This window comes from Acipenser ruthenus, chromosome 18, assembly GCF_902713425.1.
Source record: "Acipenser ruthenus chromosome 18, fAciRut3.2 maternal haplotype, whole genome shotgun sequence".
In the NCBI taxonomy this organism is placed as follows: Eukaryota; Metazoa; Chordata; class Actinopteri; order Acipenseriformes; family Acipenseridae; genus Acipenser; species Acipenser ruthenus.
The window spans coordinates 20410409-20436474 of record NC_081206.1 but is presented as its reverse complement, the minus strand read 5'-3'; the positions used below and the strand labels follow the sequence as shown (position 1 = coordinate 20436474).

Below are 26066 nucleotides of genomic sequence, written 5' to 3'. Positions count from 1 at the left end.
TTTCTTTTTTTTTTTTTTTTTTTTTAAATGGCTCTGTGTTTCAATAAAGGGAGTTTGCAGGGGGGTGGTGCTGGGCATCTTTTCCAAAAGGCACCCATGGAGACAAACACACTGTGCATAGACATTAGGCAAGAACAGAAAATACTTTGTGCCGTTTCATTTGGCTCTGACCCTCGCCCACTGCAGCTGACCTAAATTCCGGGAATTATAAATAAATAGGGGATGATTTAAGGAAACTCCTGTTTAGGTTACTATAGAAATTAACCTATAATAGGCTAGTGGGGTTAGAGCTGTACAGTGGAGAGCCCTAGAAAACAGATCTATACTAGAAAGGCATGCTTTTATAAAAAGCTCTTATATTGGGTCATTAAATTTATAATTTATAATTTATTATTATATATATATATATATATATATATATATATATATATATATATATATATATATATAAATTATAAATCTGTCTGGCCTGCAACAATTCAGCTGTAGCATTACACATGGATTGCTAGAGATTTTTTTTTTTTAATTAACAAATATTTTCTATCTACTGTAAATGCAATATGAAAATCATAAAATGATTAGAAAATAGTTTCTTTACACATTTTTAATGTACAAAATGATGTGACCGCCTAGATGAATGTTTGGTTCATAATTATATGTGCACCTCTACAGATGTCCTATTCTGCATCATTCACAACCATTTTTTTCTGGGAGCAGGCATAGACAGAGGGGTAATAACGAGCAAATGTGGACTTTAAGCTGGGGTTCCTAACACGCAGTGGGGATAAAGGAATCCTTGTTACAAATACTAAACGTTTTGAACATATGCACATGAGATACGTGACCCTGTTACTGATACAAATCCAGGGAGACTTAAGAAGTGCTGCCAAATCATACAACAGCTACAGTGGTTAAAAGTAGGCCAATGAGGCTACAATGGGCCACACTTCATTGTCACCTACATAATTAAAATAAGTTTAAAATTTCTGATCAATGTTTGCATATTAAAGCCAAATAAATTCCACAGTATTTTATAATTAAGGCATATTACGTTGTTTTCAGTGGTAAGGAGAGGCCTTTATTAAGCTTCACTGGTCAGTGGGCCCGAAGCCTTACTAAATTAAGAAGGTACTTGGTAAAGCCAAAGTGAGCTTCCAGGATGTCTTGCCAACAATGTCTATATAATTAACCTTTTAGTACATAGTTGTGAATTTGTCTTTGTGTGTTGTCCTTGTTTGGGTTATTTTATTTTGTTCTGTGAAATTAGGCTACTCACTGTCCTTTATATTGCACAGCCTACCTTTCTCATTATACTCCCTGACCCATTTTTATAAAACAAACAAAAACAGCCATCTGTTAGAAAAATAGCCGCTTGCTTGATTTATACAATAATAATTATAACAATAATAACAACAATATTAATAATAATTAATAAGAACAGCAATAAAATTATTGATTATAAAACAACATTTAGAACTTGATTGTCTTATATAGAAAAAAGCATTAAAAACAGCCAAGGCATTGATAGTGGAAAAAAGGGAACAAACTGCACTTTGCAGTACTTAATCATTTTCTTTGTTTTGAAATCTGCAATGAAGTTTCTGATGAAAGCAAAAAACAAACAAAAAAAACTCTGCCCAGAAAAATTAGTTCTGCTCAGTCCGGTTTCTGAAACAAATGGGAAAAATAAAACACAGGGATGACACTGGCAAAGACTGACCAACACCTGAGGTGGCAATCCTCGAACCAGCACCCGCTCTTTCCGATGAAGGAGGCGATGTCTCCACGCCAAAGTCAGACCACTGTGCCAAGGACTGGACATCTGAGTGAAGTGGCACAGGAGGGGGTAATCCTTTCCTTGCTTGGAAATACATTTGTCTTTGATAGGGTTTGTGCATGTTACGAAGACAGACAGATGAAGCTGTAAATTTAAGGCTGAACTGCAAAGTCTGTGGTGTGCTTTCTGATATTAGTGACCAACTGTAAAATTTGAGAGAACAGGTTGAAAGAAGTAGTAGTGACTAAATTATTTACCCCCCCTCAAAACCTGGGCACAAATACTGTAAAAGTTTGGGATAGATAAATGAACAAAGAAAGTATCCAGCTGATAACCCCTAAAATGGGGGTGGGGGCGGGGAGTGTGCTTCCTTTGTGAGGAAACGAGAAAAATCACGTTAGGTCCAGTGTCTCTGTGTTTTTTTTTTTTCTCCCCCAAAAGGTTACGCTACACACTGCTATCCTTTTCTTGTCTGGTTTCCCAGGTTACAGGTGACACCTTCCCCCTCAGTGCCAGTCTTTATCGTCCTTATCCTCCCCCTCCTCCTCGGAATCCGCATTGCTGCTGCTGCTACTGCTGATGCTGCTGCTGCTGCTGCTGCTGCTATCATCCTCTTGTGCGCCGTTTCTTTGAGCTGCCTCTGCTCTGGCCACTGCTGCTTTCTCCTCCTCCTCTGCTATTTTCTGCCTCAACGCGGCCGCCTTCTTCTCCTGCTCCGAGTGGCTCTTCATGTGGGCGCTGCGGCTCTTCACCTTGTAGAACACCCTGGGAAATGAGAGCAATCGTTAATAACATTCCAGGCACTGAAGGCAAAACTCATCTACATAATATTTAGATAAGCTAGGCTATTGTTACAGCCACTAACTGCTTTTCAGCCTCCCACTAGAACTGACAAGCATGAAAGGGTATGGAGTTAGCCCTCTAGCCCCAGAAACACAGCACAGCAAGGAGTATTTAACTCCAGGACACCCACCTGCCACATTTTTTGCACGGAAAGATGCTGTCCTGGTCCTGCACTTGGTTGACGGCCCCTGTCTTTCTCTTGTCTGTGGGGGGCGGGTCTGCGCGTGGTTTGGGAAGTGGAGGTGGCAGCCTCGTTCTGGGGGGTGGTTCCTTTTTCTTCTCCATGCTCAGCACCTCCGGACTCCTCATGACCAGGACTTCACTAGCCTGAAGAAAATTAATGAAATGCTTTGAACTTATTCAGCACTGTAGACCATGTAGGTAATATCCACTCAGAAATGACAGTTCACTATTGCAGTACAGGACAGGTCTCTGGGTATATTCCTTTCGTTTTGTTACTTTAAGGTTTAATAACAATTCTTACTTCCTAAAAGCTTTTTTCCCCCAGACTATTTAGTTTTATGTTGTAACACAGTAGGTTCATTTTCTGCTGAACCCACCTGAGCCCTAAGCTCACATTCTATGTGGCACATTGAAAACTATGTGGGTAAAGCTTGGCTGAGTTGAAGTGAAAACAAAGACGAGTGGGATATTTCTTTTATAGTTACTATTTCTTTACAGTAGAGGGCAGTATTCACTAGGAAAGAAAAGAGCCAAGCTAATGGTTTTTACAAATACAGTCTTATAGCTCATACAGAGAGGTCTTATCTTTTTTTACTCACATTTTCATTAGCCGGTAGTGTATGCGTTACCCTTGCAAGGGTTGAGTCCTGCATACTGTTTGCTGGGTCCTCCCACTGCTTGCTGTTGACTTCCTCTTCCTGTCTAGGAGTTTCCCTCGAAGTGGGACCATATCGCTGGGAGCTCTGTGGGACAAACATGACAAGGTTTTTACTATTAATATTTAACTTTAGCTATATAGGCAACATACATATACCCCACCACAGATTTAAATAACACATTACAGGTAACAATTGGTCACTATAACTACATTCTGAGTATGTGGAATAGCTTCACATCAACGTCCTTGCAAATTCGACTTACATCCTTCAGTTAAAGTTTCATTCATTGGGTGTTTTGGACGCTTCCTTTCTATTCCTCCCTCAACAGGGATCCTGTTCTCTTTATTGAGAGATGGTATACAGTCTGTCTATTTCTAACAACTTGAACTAAGAAAACCAGTGAACACATACAGACTTTTTAAAAGTCTTTAAGGTGCTTTGATATGTTAGATCAACAAATATGTCTTTATATTAGTAAGCATCAGTGCCATCTAGCACACAGCAGTGTATTTATTCCCAGCAAAACTAAAGGAAGCTTGTTTGCTAATTGGTAGATCGCTAAAAGATGCTGGCTCTTACTTCAATAAAGAAACTTTGGCTGACCTAACCTAGATTATATATATATATCCTGAACTCAGGTGAAACACAGTATTTGAGGAATTACAACTAAAACTGCAAGCATCATAAACCGATAAGGGGAATGTAATAAAAAATAAAATCTGAAGCAACTTATCTGAAAGGCCTACAGGTTTGGAGTAGATTTGTGAACGTTCAAGACAGCTATCATGTTCACCATGTAGAGTGTGACAGAGACACTTTCAGTGCATAAGGGTCCACCATAAAAACAAAAACTGTCCAAAACGAACCTTCACATTGATTTCAGCATCATCCTGTGTGTCTCTTCCATCCAGGACATCCGAGTCCCCGAAAATGAGCGTCCCATTCCGGCCAATCTTCACCTGCTTCTTATAGGTGTAGTAAAACTCCACACACTGCACCACTGTCTTAGTCCTCACCTGGGCAACAAAGAATTGCCATTAAAAGTCTCGCATGTTGTTTGATAGCACAGTCTTGAGATTAAAAAAGACTGAGAGTCATCAGTATCACAAGTGTCCCTCTGTGTCCAAGTATGATGGAACAGGAATACTAGGTATTAACATGGGTCATAAAGAGAATCTGTATTTTTTGACTGACTCTACCCCTTAAAGGAATTATCCTAAACCACACTTACCAGCTTCTGCACCAGGAAGAAATCCTTCTTATAAGCCGAGATTCCATTATTGAAATTCCACTTCTCTGAAGATGTCCACTTGTCTGACCCTAACAAGAGGGGGATCACAATTAATCTAACTGGACTGTTCTGTGTAAGGACAACTGTCCTGAAGAGACAGTGTCAATCTATTATATTTGCAACTGCCTGCAATTATGCAAGGTGTCTTTAGTGCCAGCTCCTTAAAGGTGTTGTCATTGTATAGACTAAGGTGAGACTAACAATCTAATTATTCTTCTGTTAAGAATTAAACCTGTGTTGCCCTTCAAATACATTCAAATATAATTGTACTTTAATGTAGATTTAATAAGGTTGCATTCTATTTTTCTATGAATTTATTCAACATGTGGACAACAACTTCACTTTTTAGTTTAAACTAAACTCTGCTGTGGCACCAAATCAGAAACCTCTTAGGTAAACTTTCCCCTGTGATAGTCATCTCACAGCTTTCACAAAGCTTTCATCTATAGGCTGACTTTTATCCCAACCTTGGAACTACAGTGAACGAAAGTAATTTCAGTCTGTTATCTGTGAGGGGTCTAAGTCAAATTAGCTTTTGTGTCCTGGAGGACAGTAATCTATATCACAGAGCCACCAATAAGTTCCTGACAAGCCAATGGCTGCATTGGCACAGAAGCTAAACTAGCCTGTGATCCTTTTAAAGATTTGATTTATGCTAGACAGGGTCAAGGCATCCAGTGCGCTTGAGGATAAGATCACACTGCGTCTGCCTGAGCTGTGTGTGTCTGTAAATACACAAAGACCATCATGCCACTAATTAGGCATTTCTCCTCTGCACAAAATGTTCATTAAGTAATCATTTCAACGTATAGTACCTGCATAGTGATAGTCTGCAAGAGGGTGGTTCTTCTGGAAAATTGGCTTCTTTAGCAGCAGCAGCGCCAGGGCTCCCTAAACAACAACAAAATATTCATGATCGGGGCCTGGCGACACTGGGAAACTGCTTTCAAAGTCCCACAAGAGAAATATGAACCAAAACACACACAACTTCTTCAAAATAGACTTTTCTTTTTTGGTATTTTTCAAAAATCTTTTGACACCTGCTTGTGCAGAACACTAGCATTACAAATATGTCTTTGTAAACTAGACAGCACTCTCTCAAGAATAACCTGGAATGGATTACTATGACCTATTTTTCAGTTGAATAAAAAACTACTGGCCTTAGACTTCCCATGGAAACAATAGATGTCCACAGTTACGTCCAACACTAAGTGCTCTAGTCACAAGCTGACTGGCCGGTGTCGAAAGCCACAGCAAGGGACTTCTCCCTGGCACAATCCTGGTTGGCTAAAACAACTGTGATTCTAAAGGAGAGTTGTACACTATTTATCATGCATTTCAATTTAAAGCACCGAGAGAGGATGTGCATAGCTTAGTGGGGATGTGCTTTGCCTAATAAGGGCTTAACCCATATAGACTCAAGGAAACAGGCCACCAGGTTTGTAGACTATCACATAAAACAAAAACATGGGTAGATTTAATAAACCTTTTTGTCTGCTGCATTAAGTCGGTCTACAATCTGTAGGATAAAAAACAGATTATGGTAGATTTGTACTGGAAGTGGAAGTGTTGTAATAAAAAAATAAAAAGCGTGCTACTATAACATGGGGAAGCAGGCAGTAATATTTTAGAGCAGGCTGGACCCAAAACAGAACACTGCTTATCAATGTCTGTGTATGAATTATGAGGAGTTTTTTTTTTTTTCTTTTACTAGTTTTGTAACGAGTCTCCTCACACTGGCATTTAGTTCCCAGCATGCGCTTCACCCCTTCTGCATTCCAGTCAAAGTATGCACTTCTTCATACAAGGAGTGAGGAGTTTGAAAACATACAGACTTTTGCCAAACCAAACAGATTCTGACAGAGTGCCACTTGTTTAGAGGTTCATTAAAACAGTGTACAGCACATTCTGAGGTCAAAATACCATCAAGGAAATGCGAACGGTTTTTGCTACGAGGTTAGATACTTGATTACGCTACAATTTTAAAGGACAAAGAGTATTTAGGAAGCTATCCCATTTCACTGCACTATACAATTAGGTTTGTGTGTGTTTAAAATCAGCTAGTGCCTATGAGAATATCCTAATATGTTGAACTCTCAAGAACGGATTCATACTGGTACTGAAAAGTCAGTTGCTGGCGCACATTGCTCACCAGGATGTCCCCTTTAGCCTCGTGCAGACAGTGCAGAGCCAGCTCCTGATTGGTCCCGCCTCCACAAAGCGCACTGGAGCAGGCCAGGCTCATCAAGCTCCTCACTGTGAAGAGAGGAAAGAACACGGGCAGAACCGTCAGAGTATGCACACTGGAACACTGCGCTGCTTCTTTCAACATTCTGATTGGAAAATCTTTCATTTTTATAAGGATAAATAAAGTACTATATTGCAGTAAATAAATGGACTCTGTGCCCCACCCCAAGTACAAATATTTCCATACATTGCTGTTAATACATTACATATAAAAAACAAGTGACAAGGAAGCAACCTTCACAAGGATTTGCATCTTGTTTTGTCTTTTTAGCATTGAGTTTGTTCTGCTTGGTATTTTTTTGCAGGGTTTTTCCTTACTGGTGTCCTGGTGCGATTGCTTGGTCTCCAGCTCTTGCAGGGGTTTCCAGACCAAGTCTGCCTTGTGCTCATCCTGCTGTGCCTGCAACCGCTCCTTCAGCTCTGGGATGTCTGCCTGGTACCGATGGCCTATGTTTATCCGTCTGGGGACAAAAAATAAAATAAATAATTATAGAAGGCCAAGATCATGCATTATCCCCAAAGCCAAAGATATTTTTTAAGCAGTAGACAATGTAAAGTATCGGGATTAGATTTTCAAACAAAACATAAATGATGTACTCAAGCACTAAGTGCAAACAGGCTGAGTGAAATGGAGCTATTTATTTTGTAATAACGCTGGAATGAATGAGGGCAGCAGTGTGGAGTAGTGGTTAGGGCTTTGGACTAGACCGGAGGGTTGTGGATTCAATCTCAGGTGGAGGACACTGTTACCCTTGAGCAAGGTACTTTACCTAGATTGCTCCAGTAAAAACTCAACTGTATAAATGGGTAATTGTATGTAAAAATAATGTGGTATCTTGTAACAATTGTAAGTCGCCCTGGATAAGGGCATCTGCTAAGAAATAAATAATAATAATTATAATGAATAAACAGGGCAAGCAATAAACATGGCAAAGCCAGTGGAGTAGCAATAGAGTAACATTCAGAACATTGTCCCCCCAAAGAAATACCTGCTCCTTAAAGAGGAAGTCATTTTGAATTAAAAATGTTTTTACTGTTCTCTTACATTTTCATAATGTCATAATGTAGGCTAGTTAAGTGGCTTATATTAGTATACACCTACTCCACTGCCACAATAAAGCATAATAAAAGTGCTTTCTGGTTGTAGCCAGTGCATTCAGCCAGTTACTTTACAAATTAATTGAATCAATTACTGCTAGAAACACATATATTTTTTCAAATAATGAATAATGATTTTATTTCCATTACTCAAGCAATTATATATATTTTTTGTAAAAGCACTGATAATCTGTGCAAAAAACGTTGCAATTTAGTTTGTTCAATGAATAAAAGACACTTACGGCTCTATGCTGACGGGGGTGGCATCACCCATAAGAGGAAGGACAGGAGGAGTGATTTCGGAACTGTCTGTAAACATAAAACAACCACAGACTTAGGAGAGCCGTCAATGGCATTGCGCATAACCCAGGAGCACCAACGAACTCCAACACACTGTCCTGTAAAACTACATACTAAGAGGCTGTGGTACAAGTGTTGAAATACAACTCCGCTTCATGAACATATTCTGAAGTATAAAATACAAGCAAAACTTTCAAAGGAGGGCCAGTAGCAATAATACTAGTGCCAATAAGACATTTTATTTTTAAAACCTTGGTTAGCACTTCTTTAAATGCCTGCTGTTTGTATTGTACTGTGCACTGCGCAACACAGCAGTGCACCACTTGCAGAAATGTATGACATCTCATTTTGAGTTTCTTAGGGGAATAAACACATAAATAAAAATGGTGGATGGAGATGGAAACATGTTTCCAGTATTAAAAGTAGGGATGGATATGTAGAAATATTTAAAAGAAACTACTGTAGTACCATTTTTTGACTAACTATTGTTACAGATAAAACAAAAGTTTTCAAAATATTCAAAAAACTGTTTCAGTTCATTTGTCAATACTCGTCAAATAACTCATGAGTTAAAGCTATTTTGGAAATTACTATCAATGTATTGAACATCTTGTCTCTTCTAAGTACTCAAGAATGATCTATACACACTATCCTTCCAAATATTGGTCATATATCACAATGCTGTCCCAGTTTGAGATGGAGGGTAGTGTACAGAGCAGTTGGACACTTTACTCAGCAAACACACACACACTTCGAAGGTGGAGGTACCAGATAATGTGCAACCATAACGATTCATAAAGTGCTGTAGCCAAAAACTGCTTACAATTATAAAATGTATTGGAATCCTCATACCAACAGTGATGGACTTTATGTGGGATCAGGTGGACAGATACAGGACTTGCTAGAATACTGTTTTCTGCGAATGGATAAGTAACAGAAATGGAAGCACCGCAGTGGCCAACTGACGTTTTATAAATCGCATAATAAAGTAAACCCAAATAGGAGTAGGAGAAGGGCTGCTTACTGGATCTGAGCAGGCTGCGTGTGACAGACTTGGGGGTGGCAGGAGTGGGAGCTGGGAGGCTGTTGGAAGTGGCAGAGGAGCGGATGGTGCTGAAGTAGAGTCCGGAGCCCTCCCGCACAGGGCTGAGAATGGGCGGGGGAGTGTAAGGGGGCATGCTAAAGGGGTTGTCAGCCAGCCGCACAGGAGAGCGCAGGTGGCTCTGGTAGGGGGTGATGGTGGAGTAGACGGGCGGAGGTATGAAGGTGCCCGGCTTGGGAGGGGGGATGAAGAGGGGTTCCGGCCGAGGGCGTCGCTTTGACTTGACGCATGCTTTTGCTTCCTCCTCATTTGTTCCTTCTTCATCCTGGTAAAAAATGTAAAAAATAGTTTATCTAACTATATGTACAGTTTTTTTTTTTAGTTTTTTTATTAAAAGAATCATTTTGTAATATACTGTCCCAAGTCTGTAACTTAACTGTTGAACAGTTCTGGAACCCAATGGTAAAGGTCCTTCCAAGCCTGTAACTCATTGGTCCCATTGTGGAACGGACTGTGGAAACCATTGTGGAGGCAGGTAGAGAATGTAATCTTTCTTAGTACGCTTCGGGTACATTTTTTTTCAGTTTTTTTTATTTCTGTTATAAGAATAGTATGAAAGAATTTATAAATAAAAAGATAAATGTAGACAGCAACATTTCATGCCATAGTACATTGGTAAAACAAATGTTAAATTTACAAATCAAGAAGCTAAAGATCTCTGAAGCCACTATGAACAGCAGGCCTTGACTACCAAGATCCTCAGCTTTTGGACATACTCCAGTCATTTTCTAGCGCATGAACCCAACCTCACACATTCAGATCGAATGAATTGCCAGCGTTGTACGGGTGAAGGGCTGGTGTGAAGTAATATTTGTTATGTTATGCACGGCTGAGGTGTGGCTTTCATTTAGTTCTGAGAGAACAAAAGGTGTTGAAAAAGAAGAAATGCAAAGCCTTATTTTGGCTTTGAAACCAGGTTTAATCATCACAGATTTTAACACAGACAATATTAGGAATGCAACGTGACTAACTTTCCAGAAAATGTTATTGTGTAATTCCCAGATATAGGTACATTTCTCTTGTTGCTTTGAAACAGGGACACTAAGTGCAGCAACATTTTTCCAGAAAACTGGTTTCGCCTGGAGGAAATGGCTCACCTGGTTTGTGCTCTCTGAGAGAGAATTGCGAAGGGATCTCCGGCGGGTGACGATGACAGAGGCCTTCTGTTCGAGCGGCGCTCTATCCAGGGGCCCTGCTCTCTGGCTCCATCCCTCCCCCTCTGCCTGCTCCCTGCTGGGGGATAGTCGGTCCACTCGCCTCACAGGCACGGACACCGGTATCACCAGCGGGACCAGACCCTCCTCCCGCAGACGCTTGGCACTGACCGAGTCTCCCTCTGCTGGGGCCTTCTCCTCAGCCCCCTGCAAACAACAACAACAGAAAGATAAGGGATTGTGTCTTAAAGGGCCACTTGGTATGGGAATGAAACATCAAAGATATCTTAACTGATGTATTGTTGTTTAGTTTCACTCTGTATAGTTTTCCATTTCATTCATCACATCCTCAATATGGCTCTCAAAACAAACATGCAAGTGCATCAGGTACAATGGAGTTTAATAATTAATCTGTCAACCTACAACATTCTGCCCCTAGCACATGTAAGAAATAACATGGTATTGTGTTATGTCTTACATAGGGCCAGGTTATTGGGTTTACTCCAAGGGCTATTATTTGGAGTCTACCCAGTCAACAACAAAGCACACCCAGGGCATAATCGAAGGGGTAAGTCATAACAGAATGAATGGTTTTTAAACATAAAATTGATACGTGAAATAGATCTGTATCATCAAGGTTAAAACAATGTGGCAGTGAAAAGTTTCAATTCTACTAGGCACCACCTTTAATGGAACTTTATTGAGAAAAATCTGACAATACAGTAGTGTAGCAACTAACTATAAATACAAGTGTGTGGTCTGTGTCATTGATATACTGCAACCAGGGGTTAAAACGATGTGGCAGTGTAAGAGTTTACTGGACAATGCCAGTAATGGAACTTAATTAAGAAAGTCAATGAATACAGCTGGGTACCAAACAATACCTCAAAAGAGACTGCAGAAACTTAAAGTTACATGCCCTAAATATGGCTGCCACATTAGGTCAGAGGTCAATGTCTTGGTCAGCTATGACTTTATTAATGGTGCAAGACAGTTTTGATCTGTTCAGGATTGCTGATTTTTTCAGTTTCCAGTAAAACCGAATTGAAGGTTAACAAACCAATAAAACAGAATCCCTCAAAAGAACAGGAAATGCGATTGTATCATTCACAGAAATACAGAAGCAATAAAATATTAGATATTACACTGCACTAAGCATTACAGATTTTTCATGCATTGTCTAATCGCGGTCTGTTGTAAGTAGATTTTGCCCAAGGAGTTTTAAAGTTGCAAGATACTAGTACAGTAGCTGCAGTAGTGGCAGATTTGGAAATACATACAGATCCCCCCCCCCCCCCCCCCACTCACAGAGATGCTTGATGATAACATTGTGTAATAATTGAATGCTTAAACTACTATTATCTTTATCATAGTTGTTATTTTGGACTTCTGGACCCACTATGATAAGGAAGCACCTATGTACAAAGATAATACTAAAATATGTAATTGTGGCAGGGCCCTGCACATGTAAATAATGTATTGTTGTGTAGATGTATAGTTTAAAAAATATTGAAAGTAAGTGTGTACTAGATATGGCGGGTTTTGCAGTTGTAAAAAAAGTTGAAAAGTTTTTAATTTAAGTTTGGCAGGGACAGGGTTAAACCCATCTCTGCCAAATTCATGTGCGGAATGTGGCTGGAGCTTAATTGGCTAAGTGATGATCAATTAAGACCAGCCACATGGTATAAAAAAGGAGCTGGAAAGCCAGTTCTTCTGGTTCTAATTCCAGTAAGCGTGCAGCCTCACAACTGTGTGGAGAACCAGGGTGAGTGAACTGTGTAGGGATTCATTTAGGGGATTTAGATCCCACAACAGTTTATTTTAGTGTGTCAGAGCGCAGGTTCCGGAGCAGGACCGCCCTTTTAGTGGGAGCAGCGCTAAGCCAGTGGTTTGGCAAGCTTTTGTTTTTAGCTGTTTTCTCACTGTTTTGTTTTGCGTTTTTGGAGCTATTACTTTGATTACATTGTGTATGTCCTCCTACACTAGGGCTATCATTGCTGGTACCCTAGTGGCAGCCACCTGTCACTGCAATTCTGTGTATTTGAATAAAACCTGGACGCCTGAGTGGCGTTGTCAACTGCATCCCTCTGTCTCTCTCATCATTCTGCGACACCCACAATAGAAGTAGCAGGTACTAAGACCCCCTGTTAGTCATATACTGAAGAAAAAATAAAAAATAATCACAATGACCTACAACCTCAGAGTTTACATGTAACATGTGACCAAGTAGAAATGTATCCTGATTTGGTTAATTGTGCAATTGAATGTCCTTATCATTCTGAGAAACACATAGGAAGTTGCTGTGACTTGGTGAATGTGCAGTGTCTAAATTGCTTGTGTTTGTACATATCCTACAACATGAATGATTGGCCTGGGAAATTCCAAAGTAAGTTAATTTAGCTTTTGTTAAATGTTCACTTTTTTAATGAATGATTTTGCATGGCTATGTAAAAGGGCAGTAACATGAAGTGTTACTTACCTGTGTGCATTTTTAGTCTGTGGCACCAACTCCATTTCACAATATGACTCATCTATTCTTATACTGTTGGTTCTAAGCCAAGCTGTGATGATTTTCTGACTTTTCTTTTTTAAAGCAATTGTAGCTTCAACAAAATAATTCCTAATTTTTTCCACACCCCATGCATATGTTTTCTTCATATAGGTCTCAAATGGGAAGTTTTACAAAACATAAAACTAGCCATGATTTCAGATATGGTACTTTCATGTGCATTCACCTGAAGAGTGTAATTCTCATCCCCCTTCAAGGCCTTCTTTCCCTCGGTAACCAATCTAATAACTGAAATGCTTTTCAGCCAGTACAATACTTTGACCCTGAAGACACTGCTGAGGTGAAATGACCTAAGAAGTGCAAGTACAACTGTTTTCCTTGAAAGCACAGCAGAGAGCTGTCTTTAACCTAGTGTGTTACCAGATGTCATGTTTAAAAATGAAAATACATGTACTTTCATATGCAATTTCAGGCCTGTATAGTAACCGGAAGTTCACAACAGGAAGGATTTCTGAAATCATTTTGTTAGCTACAACTCCATTCTGAAATCAAATGAATAATCTCATTTACTATACATACTGTAAATGTACTGTATCACCAGTGCCTTGCTTGAATAGATATATTGACAGTGTAAAATATACCATGTCAAATTCATCTAGATTTCCAAAATTATATAAAACACACACTGGAATTTACATAAAATCCTGTTATACAATTTTGTATTGGTCCTACGTTTACTTGCTTGTTCGATGAACTCCCATTTAAAATGTGCTCAAATTAGCTCTTCATCATTGCAGCAAGCCTCTGCTACAACGGAGTTCAGAATGCTGCAAGCTTTTGATTGTAAGGATGCATACGCGTAGGAGTTGAAGTCTGTTTCTATAGAGTCATAACTGAAATTGGATAAGATTTGCAGAGTTTGAAGTTGCCTGCTTCTTTGGGTGCTCCACAAACCACTGCATTCCCTAGTTCATCTCAATTATGAGTTTCATAAAGAACAGTACATATTTTTACACTTGATAGCACTAATCTCCTTATTATCATCATATACTCTTGCACATTTCTGCAGGTGACAGAGGGTCTAGCTCCGCAGACACATTTTTCAAACAATTACGATAGTTGCAGAGAAGAGGGATGCAACGCTTACGATTTTCCCAATCCGAAATCAAACTGAAAAGGACATTTGCATAAAATTTCAAACCGAACGATACCGACAAAAGATAAAATCGAAGTGTTGGCAGGCTCAGCACTAAGCCGGCAGCACTTTCGGAAGCTCATCGCATACTTTGCTGCATATAGACGGTTAATACAGTAATCCACTGTGTGTCTGCAAGTCACAAACGGTTAGGGTGTATATCCGCCATGATCAAGCTCTTCAGCAACGTCACCCACATGTACAGAGCTAATGCAAAATGGCTACAGGAAAGCAAGAGCGAGTTGTGTGTACAATGTGTACGTAAACCTGTGCATTTTGCTACTGTGGAAATTACCTGACACTAATGTAAGAGTATACATCACTTTGGCAGGGCAGGAGCCCTGAGCATGAAGAGGGTTTTTTATGTAAATGTATATTGCAAATAGTGTGTATTTATTGTAATTAATTAATGAAGTACCTGACACTCCTGGGAGAGCCTGTCTGCTGTGTGTGATTAATCAGCAGGTAGGTGTGTTCCAGCGGGGCGTCAGGTATAAAAAGGTTCTATTTATTCACCTCAGGGCTGCTGCAAAGCCAGCTAAAGAAACTAAAATTCGCCAATGTGTGTGCGTGTGTTTGCAAGTTAGAGAGAGAGAACCAGAACCAGGGTTGAATACCAAAGAGTGAGTAAACAAGTCCAAACAGCCAATAGCCGGTTAGATCCCACCAAAGTTTTCGTACACTGTGTTGTATGTACTCTGTGCGCTACCATTGCTAGTAGTGTCACGTGAGCTGTTCAGTGTGTGGATATGTAAATAAATCCTGTTCACCTGCAGGGCACATCAACTTCAACCTCCGTCTCAATCTCCTACCTGTAACTCAGCAGCGAATGCACGCACTCACATGGCAGACGACTACTCTGTCATAAGCACTAATACCCTACATCTTTCTAAACAAGGGGTTTAGGAGAGCTCCCTAATAAAAGCTGAATCTCAAAACCATAATTGTGTAAATATAGTAATTGTTACAGTTCTGTATAATGGTATTTAAAACAGGATTCATTTATCCGACTTTTTACATATGCGCCCTTACTCTGATCCCACCGCAGTCAGATACGCTACGGACTACTGTATTACCATCCCTTAATAATTTGAACACAGTAACATTAAATCAAAAGTTGAGACATGACTTACCCGATTGATTCTGACAGCCCTCAGTAAGGATAACCGTGGCTTCATTCTTAGTCTGGGTGTTCAAATGTCTAAGGCCATTTTCTTTTCAGATTTCAAAAATTGTTTGTTAATGAAAGGTGCTGGTGCTAGTACTAGCAGTCCTACGTACTCTAACTTAAACCACTTGTTTAAAAAAAAAATGCATCCGAAGAAGTGAAAAGCTGAAGCTGAAAGTTTTTGAACTAACAAAAAAAAATTAAAGAAAATTATTGAGTCTATCACATCTGTTAAATTACTCTGTGTAGACCTAATAAATGTAATAATGATGCTAAACTAACTTAACAGCCAAATGCAAAAGTACTAAAAGAAAATAAACTGTTTGAGGTCCCAAACCACTGTGAAACTGGAATAAGCAGTAAACTAGGCGAAGCTACAAAACAAGTAAAAAAGTAGTCGCTCCGCCTCTTCTTCTAACTTGGCAGGACCTCTCGATAACCTGCTTATCCCTAGCGCCCCCTGTTTGTTAAACTGGTAACATTTTTCATGAAACACCATTAGAGCTAAGATTTAACACAAGATTTAAACTAAATGCAGGGGGTATTTTTTGATCCACCTAACATTGCTGCAGTGAAATGAGGTTCTTTGAAAATCAGGTGTATACATTTTAGAGTGAATGTACTAAAATCCACCCCCGTTTAGATAATTAATATAGGAATGAAAGACAATTCTTAAAACATGTGACAAAATATAAATAGGACACACCTTTACCAACAAATGGTTGGACAGACTGACGGTATTCGTCATTGCACTGACTTGCATTATTCTCTGGATGCGAGCCAAAAAGGCAGGCACACACAAGTTAGTTCCTATGTTGACACCCACCACTTGAGTACAGAAAGAACTAAAACGTGAAGCTTGTGAGAGACAAGTTCTGCCAGTTTTAGCAGGGCACTGGCACGGGGAGCCCTGGTAATCTGATACTTTTTTTTTTTCTGAAATGCTTTTAAAGCATTCACTCTGGTCTTAAATGCACAATATACTCCTGGTAAGGCATGCACTTTTAATAAAGGCATGATTGATAAAAACACAAACATTTTGCCAATTAAGTAGAAACTCTGTACACAGAACACAGGTGTCCGTTTCTTTGGTTTCTCACCCATTATTCTAGTGCAGGTGCTCCTGTAGATTACCTTTAACTCTTATAAAACTGCACACCTGTGAAACAGGCCTAATAAAGAAAAAGGGGAGTCTATTTAAAAACAGCAAGCACACCGGTAAACTAATCTAATATATAAATACGCATAGCAAAGCTCGTTTTCATTTTTCAGCACACGAAACAACTACCCAAGACTGGCAGTCTTTCTGTAAACTTACTAGATAGAAGTTGATACACCATGCATTCTGTCAACACTAACAACATTGGTGCTTTAACAGTGCTATGATGAACATGGATTCAAATGAATATTCACGTACTATTTCATTTTTAATGAGGAACTGGTATTTTTGTGAACAAAAACAAAGCATTCCTGAAGGTATGGGGCAGGGCGCCTCTGATATAATAGTTTGTAAAAAGGAACTAAAAAGGATAAACAAGCAGTGGTTATAAAATCATAGATGCACTGTACAGTGAACACAATCTCTTTACAAATGTGCATTGGAAACTTAAGTTCCGTATTACAGACTTCCTGCATTAAGAGAACAGCGAACCTTACCACAAGACAGAAGACAATTTATACTGCATTATTACTTTTGCAGTAAATAGTTGTGTTTATGTGTAGGCTACACTATAGTAACTTAGTGTATTAACTTGTATTAAAATGAATTGCAGAAAGCTAACTGAACTATGCCCTGAGGAAAGGTATGTGCAATCCTTGTTCTTTGGTTTAGGTACAATAGTGAGTACACTATATATGACTTCGTAAGAAACATGCTACTGTAAATAGGATGTGTTCATGCCTCTGAAGGCTCATGGACAGAACACACAGCTTTCTAGCACCATTTGTGGCACCAGCAATGGACTTGCCTTTTTAGTAACAGCATAAACAAATAGATTTATCATAAAAATCACCTGTTCTGCATTCCACATGCCCGATTATGTTTCAAACTATTCATTCTGTATTTTCCCCATACAATTCAGAGACCACGGAAATGAATCACTGTTACGTTTCTGATAATGCAGGAAGTATACACAAATGGGTTAATTTTTTAATGTGCAATAACTATAGCCAAACATGTAAAGTATACAGCAGTCAGATATCATGGGCTGGTTTAAAGCAGTGAACCTTGGAGAATGGGGATTGAATGCAAAGCTACAGGAAGCACTTGCACATATGCTGCACCTTAAGCAAATATAATACCATTTAAAAAAGTAAGTAAAAGTTATTTTAGTAAAGAAACTGAATTAAAGACAAACTTCATACTCTAAAGGCCTCAGAGCAAGCATTTAGTGTACTCCTGTAGGATTCCCTTACAATTAGCACTTTTTCAATAAATTGTATTCCTCACACACACACACACACACACACACACACACACACACACATCAGCTGTTGTTATGGCTGTGGCACAGCCAAGTGCCAACCAGGAGTTTACTTTCAATAGGATTTATAGAACTGTGAGAATCAATTTGTGGGTAGTATTTTATTTTAGTATAGATAGTACAGGTTAAGTGCCCTGTGATCTTACAGCACTTAAAAGCAGGTGTTCTGGAACTGTGCTTGTTGCCTCAACAGCTACTACGGTTTATTCTCCTAAAGGCATGGGATTAGATTGAGATCACAGGTGAAAATGTTAAATTTGTTTTTAAGAGCTTGGAACATTCAAAGAATTAAAGATGGGTTAACGTGTGAATTCACAATTTATCCAAAACAGAATACAAAACCGAATGTACCGGGCTCATATAATATGCGACAACATTTTAAGAAAAAAAAAAAAAACTATTCTCATATCTAGTAATAAAAAATAAAATAAAAAACATGAGACATTACGCACCTACAGTATATACCAAATATTACAGATCAAGAAATGGAAATTAATAGTTTAATGAAAACTGTATTAGGGGTAATTAAGACCTAGATATTATAAGTTAAGCAAATTAGGTCTTAGTATCATGGCAAAATATATTGTCAAGTTTAATCAAAATTGGACAAATGGTTTTACTGATATATGCAACAAATGTAAAGTGTGACGTGGGATTTAATTCCCATCTATTGGACTTTGGTGAACGTTTAAGGTATTGTCATGCCCATCACGGATTTGGTGTAATAGAAATGGTTTCAGCATAAATCCAGTAATGCTGTATCTATACTGTGCCCGTTTGTTCATTGATAACTAGGCAGTAACACAGGAGAACTACTCATGCCAGCAACCTCATACTGTATCTTACAATTTTTGTAAAACCTTTAACCAACAGCTGCTGTTTATGAAGTATTCTGTTTGTGCATATTTATGATCTACCCTATTCCTCTTGGTTTCAAAATGAAATTCCAAACATTTTCAAGTACAGATCTGTGCTTTAGTGCTTTATAAGGCCAGGAGACTGGACAAGAAACAACTGGTATGAGCTAACACAGTATAACAGGTAAACAGAAAGGTGGGACAGAAAAATAAACAAAAATAGCAAAGAAAGAAAGAAAAAATGTCACCTTTACTGCTGGAGGAGGAATGGACTCCATCTCAGAAGCTTTCTGGGCCAATGTGTGCAGATTAGCCTCCTGGGAAACCCTTCTCTTTCTCCTTGTACTCTGGATGACTCCCGTGAGAGCTCCTGTGGCGTCTTCTGTCTTGGGAGCCACTTTTGCCTCGAGAGCCCCATTTTGGGCAGCAGCAGCAGTACTGGAAGCCTGAGAACCGGGGGCTGGCTTGCTCCACGGGATCAGGAACAGATTCCCTGGCTGCTCTCCCTGGAAGGCTGCTGCTGGAGGGGCGCTCTCCTTGGAGAGCCGCCGAGACCTCCTGGGCTGAGGGTGGTGGTGGGCAGCTAGCTCTGTCTGCTGGGAGCCTCCTAGATACATCTGGATTTCAGGGTTTAAGCTGCTTTGTTGGAACTGGCCTGGGGGCCCTTGTTGGTGGGACTGAGATCCTAAAGACTGGGACGTTAGCTGCTGCTGCTGCTGAAGGTGATTCTGGTAGAAACTTTCCATTATTTGTTGATTCTGTTGTTGTTGCAATTGTTGTTGTTGCATTATTTGTTCTTGCTGTTGCTGTTGAAGCTGGTGTTGTGTTTTAGGCTGACCACCAAAGCCCATGTTGGAAACAGTTCTGTTAGGCTGGAAGACCTGAAAGTAACCAGGTGGCAGCTGTTGCTTCTGTTGCCCGAAAGCCAGCTGAAAAGGCTGCAGGACCACCGCTGGTTGTGGGGGTGCTGCCCCTTGCTTCTGCCCATGACGGAAGGCCTGAATCTGGGCTTGCTGCCTGGCCAAGGCCTGCTGCTGCTGCTGCTGCTCCCATTCCACATTCCTGTTTTGAGCAGTCTCCCGGTAGGCCTCAGCTGCAGGGTTTTGAGTCTGTTTCTCCTGCCCTCTTTTGGGCTGCTGTTGAGGTTCTTGGCCTAGTTTGGAGTAAACCTGACTGCCATAACCAGGGACGTTCATATCCAAGTTGTTGCCCACATAGACAGAATAGTTCTGTCCCCAAACTCCGGGGACACCCCCTTGAGGCCAGTTAGCGTTGCCTTGCTCCGGAATCCCCCATTTCATAGGGACCGTCTGCTGGTAGTGCCCCCGAGCCCGGTCCCCCTTTTCTGGGCTAAATATCACAGAGGAGAGGTACCTCGGGGCTTCCGAACCGGATAGGGTTTCTCCATCGCTTTGGGTTGGTTCTTGAACCTGAGTCCCCAGGCTGTAATAAGGCACCTCCAGGGGTTGTGGGGGCTGTGGGCCACTCTGCTCATTGAAGAATGAGATGCGCTTGCCTGTCCTCTTGGCTGTTGCTTTTTGTTGGGGCGTCAGGTTCATGGCGAGAAAACACACACTAACAAAAACTTAAATTTAAGTCCTCACAACAAAATCCTCAATATTTGTGACCAACAGTATAAAAATGGCCTGATAAATTAAGGAAATCCACAGGCTGTCCTCCCCACCCCAGGACCAAAGAAGGTAGGATCAAAAAAGAGGATGAAGTACAGATGGTAAAGGATTCAACAACCCCCTTTCAGACTTCTGTGGGGCTCCATAGCCACTTTGTGGTTGAGGGACTGAGACCTCTGGCGTCAGTCACGCCCTCCATTCATCAATTTGAACCTGAAAAAAAATAAAGCATGAAAAAGGAGGTTAATCTGCAGTTAAGATTACAGCAGTGGTGGTCTCCTGTCTTGCATTAATGTTACTGTATGGTTTGTATACTGTACTGAAATGTCAAATGGTTTGAGAAAATACATAATCAAATAATATTTAACAAAAAATCCTAATGTTACCAAATGATTTACAGTAACGCTTTAAGCTTGTATTACATCAAAACAAACAATACTGTTTCAGTTATTAAAATGCGAGTCAGTTCAATATATTCCTGATTCTGCTGGAATATAGAGCTGTCTGTTTTTTAATTCTCTCTCTGTTTATATGTGTTATATATGAAACAAACATATTACTTCGTCACTGTTCTTTTGTAATTTCTATACTGTAGATATGACACTCAATGTGCTACTGGAGGTCCTTAGCAAGTTTCATTACAATACAAAAAGCAGTTCTCCAAACGGACAAAACCCCTCCATTTACCCCGAGATTACGATACATTCAATACAGAAAGTTATTTGTAAGTCTTGTCGCAGAAATACGGTACTGCCAGCATAGGCATCCTCCGTACACGAAGTTCTCTAGAGGGCACATTACAGTACATACATACAGACTCCACCACTATATCACTAGGGATATGCATGCAGCTGGGGATATTAACTACTGAACCACAATTAATTTAAGCTCCTCCAGGAAAGAGCTGCTGTGTTCCTGATACAATTGGCTGAATGAAGATCAAAATGTAGAAACAAATAAACAGAAAACGTAATTCTCAGGTCGTAGCTGTAGTATTAGTTGTGGCACTCTAACAATAGTATATGTACAATACATCTTAACAATATACTGTTACCACTTGAGACTTTCATAATATTTACTGGTTTAGTAGTGGGCATTCCCCGTTTTCCCACCGCACTATACCCGTGCCATCGTACTTGTCTTATTTCACGTTCTATTGGCATTCTAATGCATACTGCTAGAGAAACAGTCACAGAAGGCTGACACAAAAAACACTGAAATCTGATTCCGGTTCTAATCAGTTGCTTTGCAAACCACAAACCATCCTCTTCTAGATCAGTCATATTCTACTTGCAAGGTCAGGCCAATTATGTATTGCAGTGTCACACAATAAAACCCTTAACGGGCATATGCACGCATTTAAATCACACATACATGCAGTACGTGCAGCAGAAACACGCATATAAAACAGATACACGCATGCATGCAGCTATAAACTTCTGTCGTGTTATGCATACTGTAGCCACACTTGACAGCTACATTTGTTTACCTGTACACAAACGCACGCAAGCAAGCTTGCACATACAAATCTCAAAATAGCTGGCCTCTAGTAGCCCTGTCGGATAATGCAAGCAATAAACACAAATGCTCGGCTGTCAGATTACATACATGTACAGTGATCTTTCGGCGTTGCATAAGACTACCCAGTCCAAATATTGAAGGAAAAATCGTGAGGTAGCTGACAGTGTTACGTCTTGTACAAGGGACTTTCCCAAATATGACTTATGTAAAAAGTACTATCCTGTACTTGTAACGGAATATGTTCCCCGCCTCACGGACAGAAAATACAAACAAAAAACGCTGCTAAAATTCAGAATTTAAATGCACCGTATTATTTAAAATAGTAGATTTGATCGTGCACTCAATCTCAGTGGTAAACCTCTTTGGATAAAAAAGGCCCAATTTTATAACTACTAATTAGGGAAGTTTGTTGCAACCCTGTGACACACAGGAGAGAATAATGTGGAATAATATACCATGTTGAATAGCAATCAATTTCAACCCTGATGATCTAATCTCGAATGAGTGTCAGCTTCTGATGAAAGAACAGGAGGCTGTAGCAATTAGCAAATTAACAAACAAGAGACATATGCATTATTTTATTAAATATTCCCCAGTTCCTATAACCAGTCAGCTCAGCGCTACTGTGAGATCCCTTTGTTGCAAAGGGATTATCTTGTTACAAAGTACTGTAATGTAAATCGCAAGACCCTGCAGCAACTGTGCAATGAAGCGCGTGGTGTGTGCAATCATGGCGTTTAGTTTACAGTTGCACTCTAGCGCTCCGTCCTTTAAAACACAGAAGCAACAGAAGTACAAAACATGCAAGACATTCGATAATCAAATTATGCTTGCAATGTACACAACTGACCTCCAGATCCTGTTACGTGGCAAATGTCAGGGGCAACGGTTCTTGCAACTTTGCTTCCACGTCTAACTGCTTTATCAAATGCTAAATAATAGCAAAGGGAAGGTTTGAAATCAATATGAGATCTTCATTATTTGTACGCCTCCCTTCTTCTGCCTCCCTGTGAACTGCACTAAAAAGCACTCCACGAATCCACTTTGTAATCCAAAGATGACTGCATACATTGCCAACGTTGACTCATGGTTTGGTGACGTCACACATTTTTTTTTAAAGATAAAAGATCCTTATGCGCCTTGCAAATCGGCAGCGAAAGAAAGAAGTAAAAAAAAAAGTAGGTTAGCTTGCTTCGGCGTTGCATGTTACTGCCTCTAGATTGCACAACGGTGAAACCAGCTCTGCAACTTCCCCTATGTACACACACACACACACTCTCTCTCTCTCTCTCTCTCTCTATCTCTCTCTCTCTCTCTCAAAGTCTTGTGATCCATCGCAGTCTGATCGCCACACCTACTTCCACAACCATATAAGGCGCATCCCATCCATGTGGACGCCTGTAAATTACAGTGTAGTATCCTTTCCGGGAAATTCCACAGTCCATGGTGCCACCGGTGGTGTTACGCTTTGAAAAAAGGTGCGGGGTTTGCATTTTTAAAGCGGTGCACACACCCTGTTTTGTAAGTTGAATTCCTCATCAAACATAAATACAGCACAATAATCCTACAGTAAATGACAATATATAGCTAAGTTTTATTTCTGAAAAAAAAATACAAGCTGGATACTATTCAAAACATGCGACATTAATTTACTGATAAGAGACTGTAATGCAATAACCTACTAAGAAACAGCTTACTTACCTATACTGGAATCCTCCAACATTCTCAGAACTTTTAGCTGTAGAGACACAAACTTTATCATTGTGCCACTCAGGGGTGAAATTCTGCCGGTACTCAGTACCGGGACTTATTTTGATGCCGGTACTGGGTACCAGGATTTATTTAATCTTCTTATAATCACTGCCTGTTGATTGGCCGAGCTTTCAGATTTCATTTTGGCATGAGTCACAAATCTCTACCCATTTCGCTTTGTGTCAGTGGCCTCTATACTCAAAAGTGTCGGTACCAAAATTTCTTAATAAGGGACGTTTAAGGAAGGTTTAAGGAATATTTGCAATACACAAATACCCCTTCCCACACTCCAACTATTTAAAAGACAAAAATACTGCAGGTTTTTGCAATACCGACTTTTGACAAAATTCTGACGGTTTTGCTTGTTATCGCCTCATTAACTGGTCATTTAGGAGTTTGAAGTGATACACAAACGTTTTAGTAATGTTTAAGGAGACTTCATTTTAGCCTAGAGGTGCGCATGACATGCGTGCCTCTATTCTATCTAAGATAAACAACATGTGGAATGAAATGACAACTCTTCCTCTGCTGACTTACAGATTGTGTGAATCGGTTTTTGTTTGCTTTTTCCTGGGAGGAACATCATCTGCCTGTTACTCCCTGTCAATTATACATTTTCTTTTCACTGATTGAATCCTAAATTGACTGATTGTACCGACGGATTTAAGATGAATGTGTGCTCACCGAATTCCCTTATTTTAGGGGATTTTGTTTGTGTATTGCTTCGATTTTCCGATAAAGTGCTAAAAAAAAATTGTTTGGTAAAATGTTTACCACAACACTGAAATACTGACACTTTTGAGTATAGAGGCCAGTGTTCATTCGTTGATCAATGAGAGAAGACCTTAGCAGTGCAACGTGAAAACAGCAGTATGGAGTCATTTTGATTATTATGAAGTCATAATTATTTTCTTTCGTGCGGCGGAAAAACTATATTAAATATTCAAAACGAACACTGCTGCACATGAATTTGAAGGCAAAAAGCCACATCAGTGTTCTCCATAAATTACACAGTTGATAAATATTAGAAATAATTATCATAACGCATTTTGCCTTGCACCGACTGACCACATTGCCAGAATTTGCATGAATGTTTCTAAAATGGCAAGTGATGTGTGGGACAGTAGGGATTAACATTAAATAAAACAGGATCAAAGTGCTGCTTCAGATTTTGGTAAGCGAGTCAGAATCGTGATACGGGATGTGCTTCACACTTTTCAAACACAGGCCCAGCTTGCAAGGTACATGTTAAGTATAGTGATCAATGTTTTATTTTGTTGTGATCCTGGTATTTTCTGTTATGAGGACTGTAATAAACAAAAACCAAAAACGGTGAGGTGTTTTTTTCTTTGTACAATACCCCCATTTCTTTATTTAAGTTAAACATGAGTTTTCACTTTTTTGAAAAAAAAGGAATAAGTAAACCACAGTAATGATATTACTTTATGAAAATGTCTCTTTTACCACTTTGTTTACTGTACAGAAACCATAATACCAGGGATACTTTTTTTTTTTTTTTTTTTAAAGTCTACTTTTATACTGTTTCTGCCTGGAAAATATTTTTATGGAATAGATCACAGTAATTAATCTATGCAGAAACACAACCGAGCAACACACAGAATATATTAAGTAAAAAAAATACATGAAAGAAACAGGCATATATGTTCTAATCCAAGACTATTATTGTAGCATGGCCAGGTCCTGTTGTAGGGGAGTACCCAGGGTCTGAAAAGCATAAAGATGATTGCTGAGAATACTATGGAGATTAAAATGGTCTAGTCAAGTACATCATTAGTAGTAGTATTGCCTGTTACATAAAAAATTTGAGGGGTATTTTAGTCCCGATTGTGCATTGTTTGACTTAGACCTTTTTGTATCATTTTTCCATAGCACAGTTGTTGTTTTTTTTATACCATTTTTTATAACATCCCTTTTTTAGGATATCTTGAAAAAACTCCCTCTCTACAGCAGTTACTGCATAGTGTAATATTTCTTAATGCTTGTCATTTAAGGTTTAACTGAAGTGTTATATTACAGTACATGACAGAGATACAATGGATAAAGAAGATACAATGCTTTCAGTATTTTCAGCTTCCTTGTTTATGGTGAATTGGTTAATTAATCAGTTATTTTTAAGGCTTATTTTGTATTCATAAATGTATCATGTACCGATATGTATACATTTTTAAAGTATTTATTAATTGGCACTCAAACTGTCTCCATTTTTCAAATGTTTACACCTGGCTGTGTATGAGTACCTGCACTTGTTTGTTGAGAATTTCACCCCTGGTGCCAC

At 39.5% G+C, this 26066-nt stretch overlaps 1 protein-coding gene across 1 annotated transcript; it reads right to left on the bottom strand.

Moving 5' to 3' along the window:
• Window positions 1–23780, bottom strand: LOC117422236 (mitotic deacetylase-associated SANT domain protein-like). The gene is made up of 14 exons (XM_058992177.1): window positions 23720–23780; window positions 22869–22949; window positions 19115–20451; window positions 10598–10861; window positions 9423–9765; window positions 8341–8407; window positions 7319–7461; window positions 6906–7009; window positions 5569–5644; window positions 4694–4782; window positions 4329–4478; window positions 3403–3546; window positions 2751–2947; window positions 1–2542 (listed from the first exon to the last, which is right to left on the bottom strand). The coding sequence occupies exons 1-14, from the start codon at window positions 23778–23780 to the stop codon at window positions 2284–2286; spliced, it is 3315 nt and encodes a 1104-aa protein (XP_058848160.1). The 3' UTR covers window positions 1–2283.
• Window positions 23781–26066: the final 2286 nt, after the last annotated feature.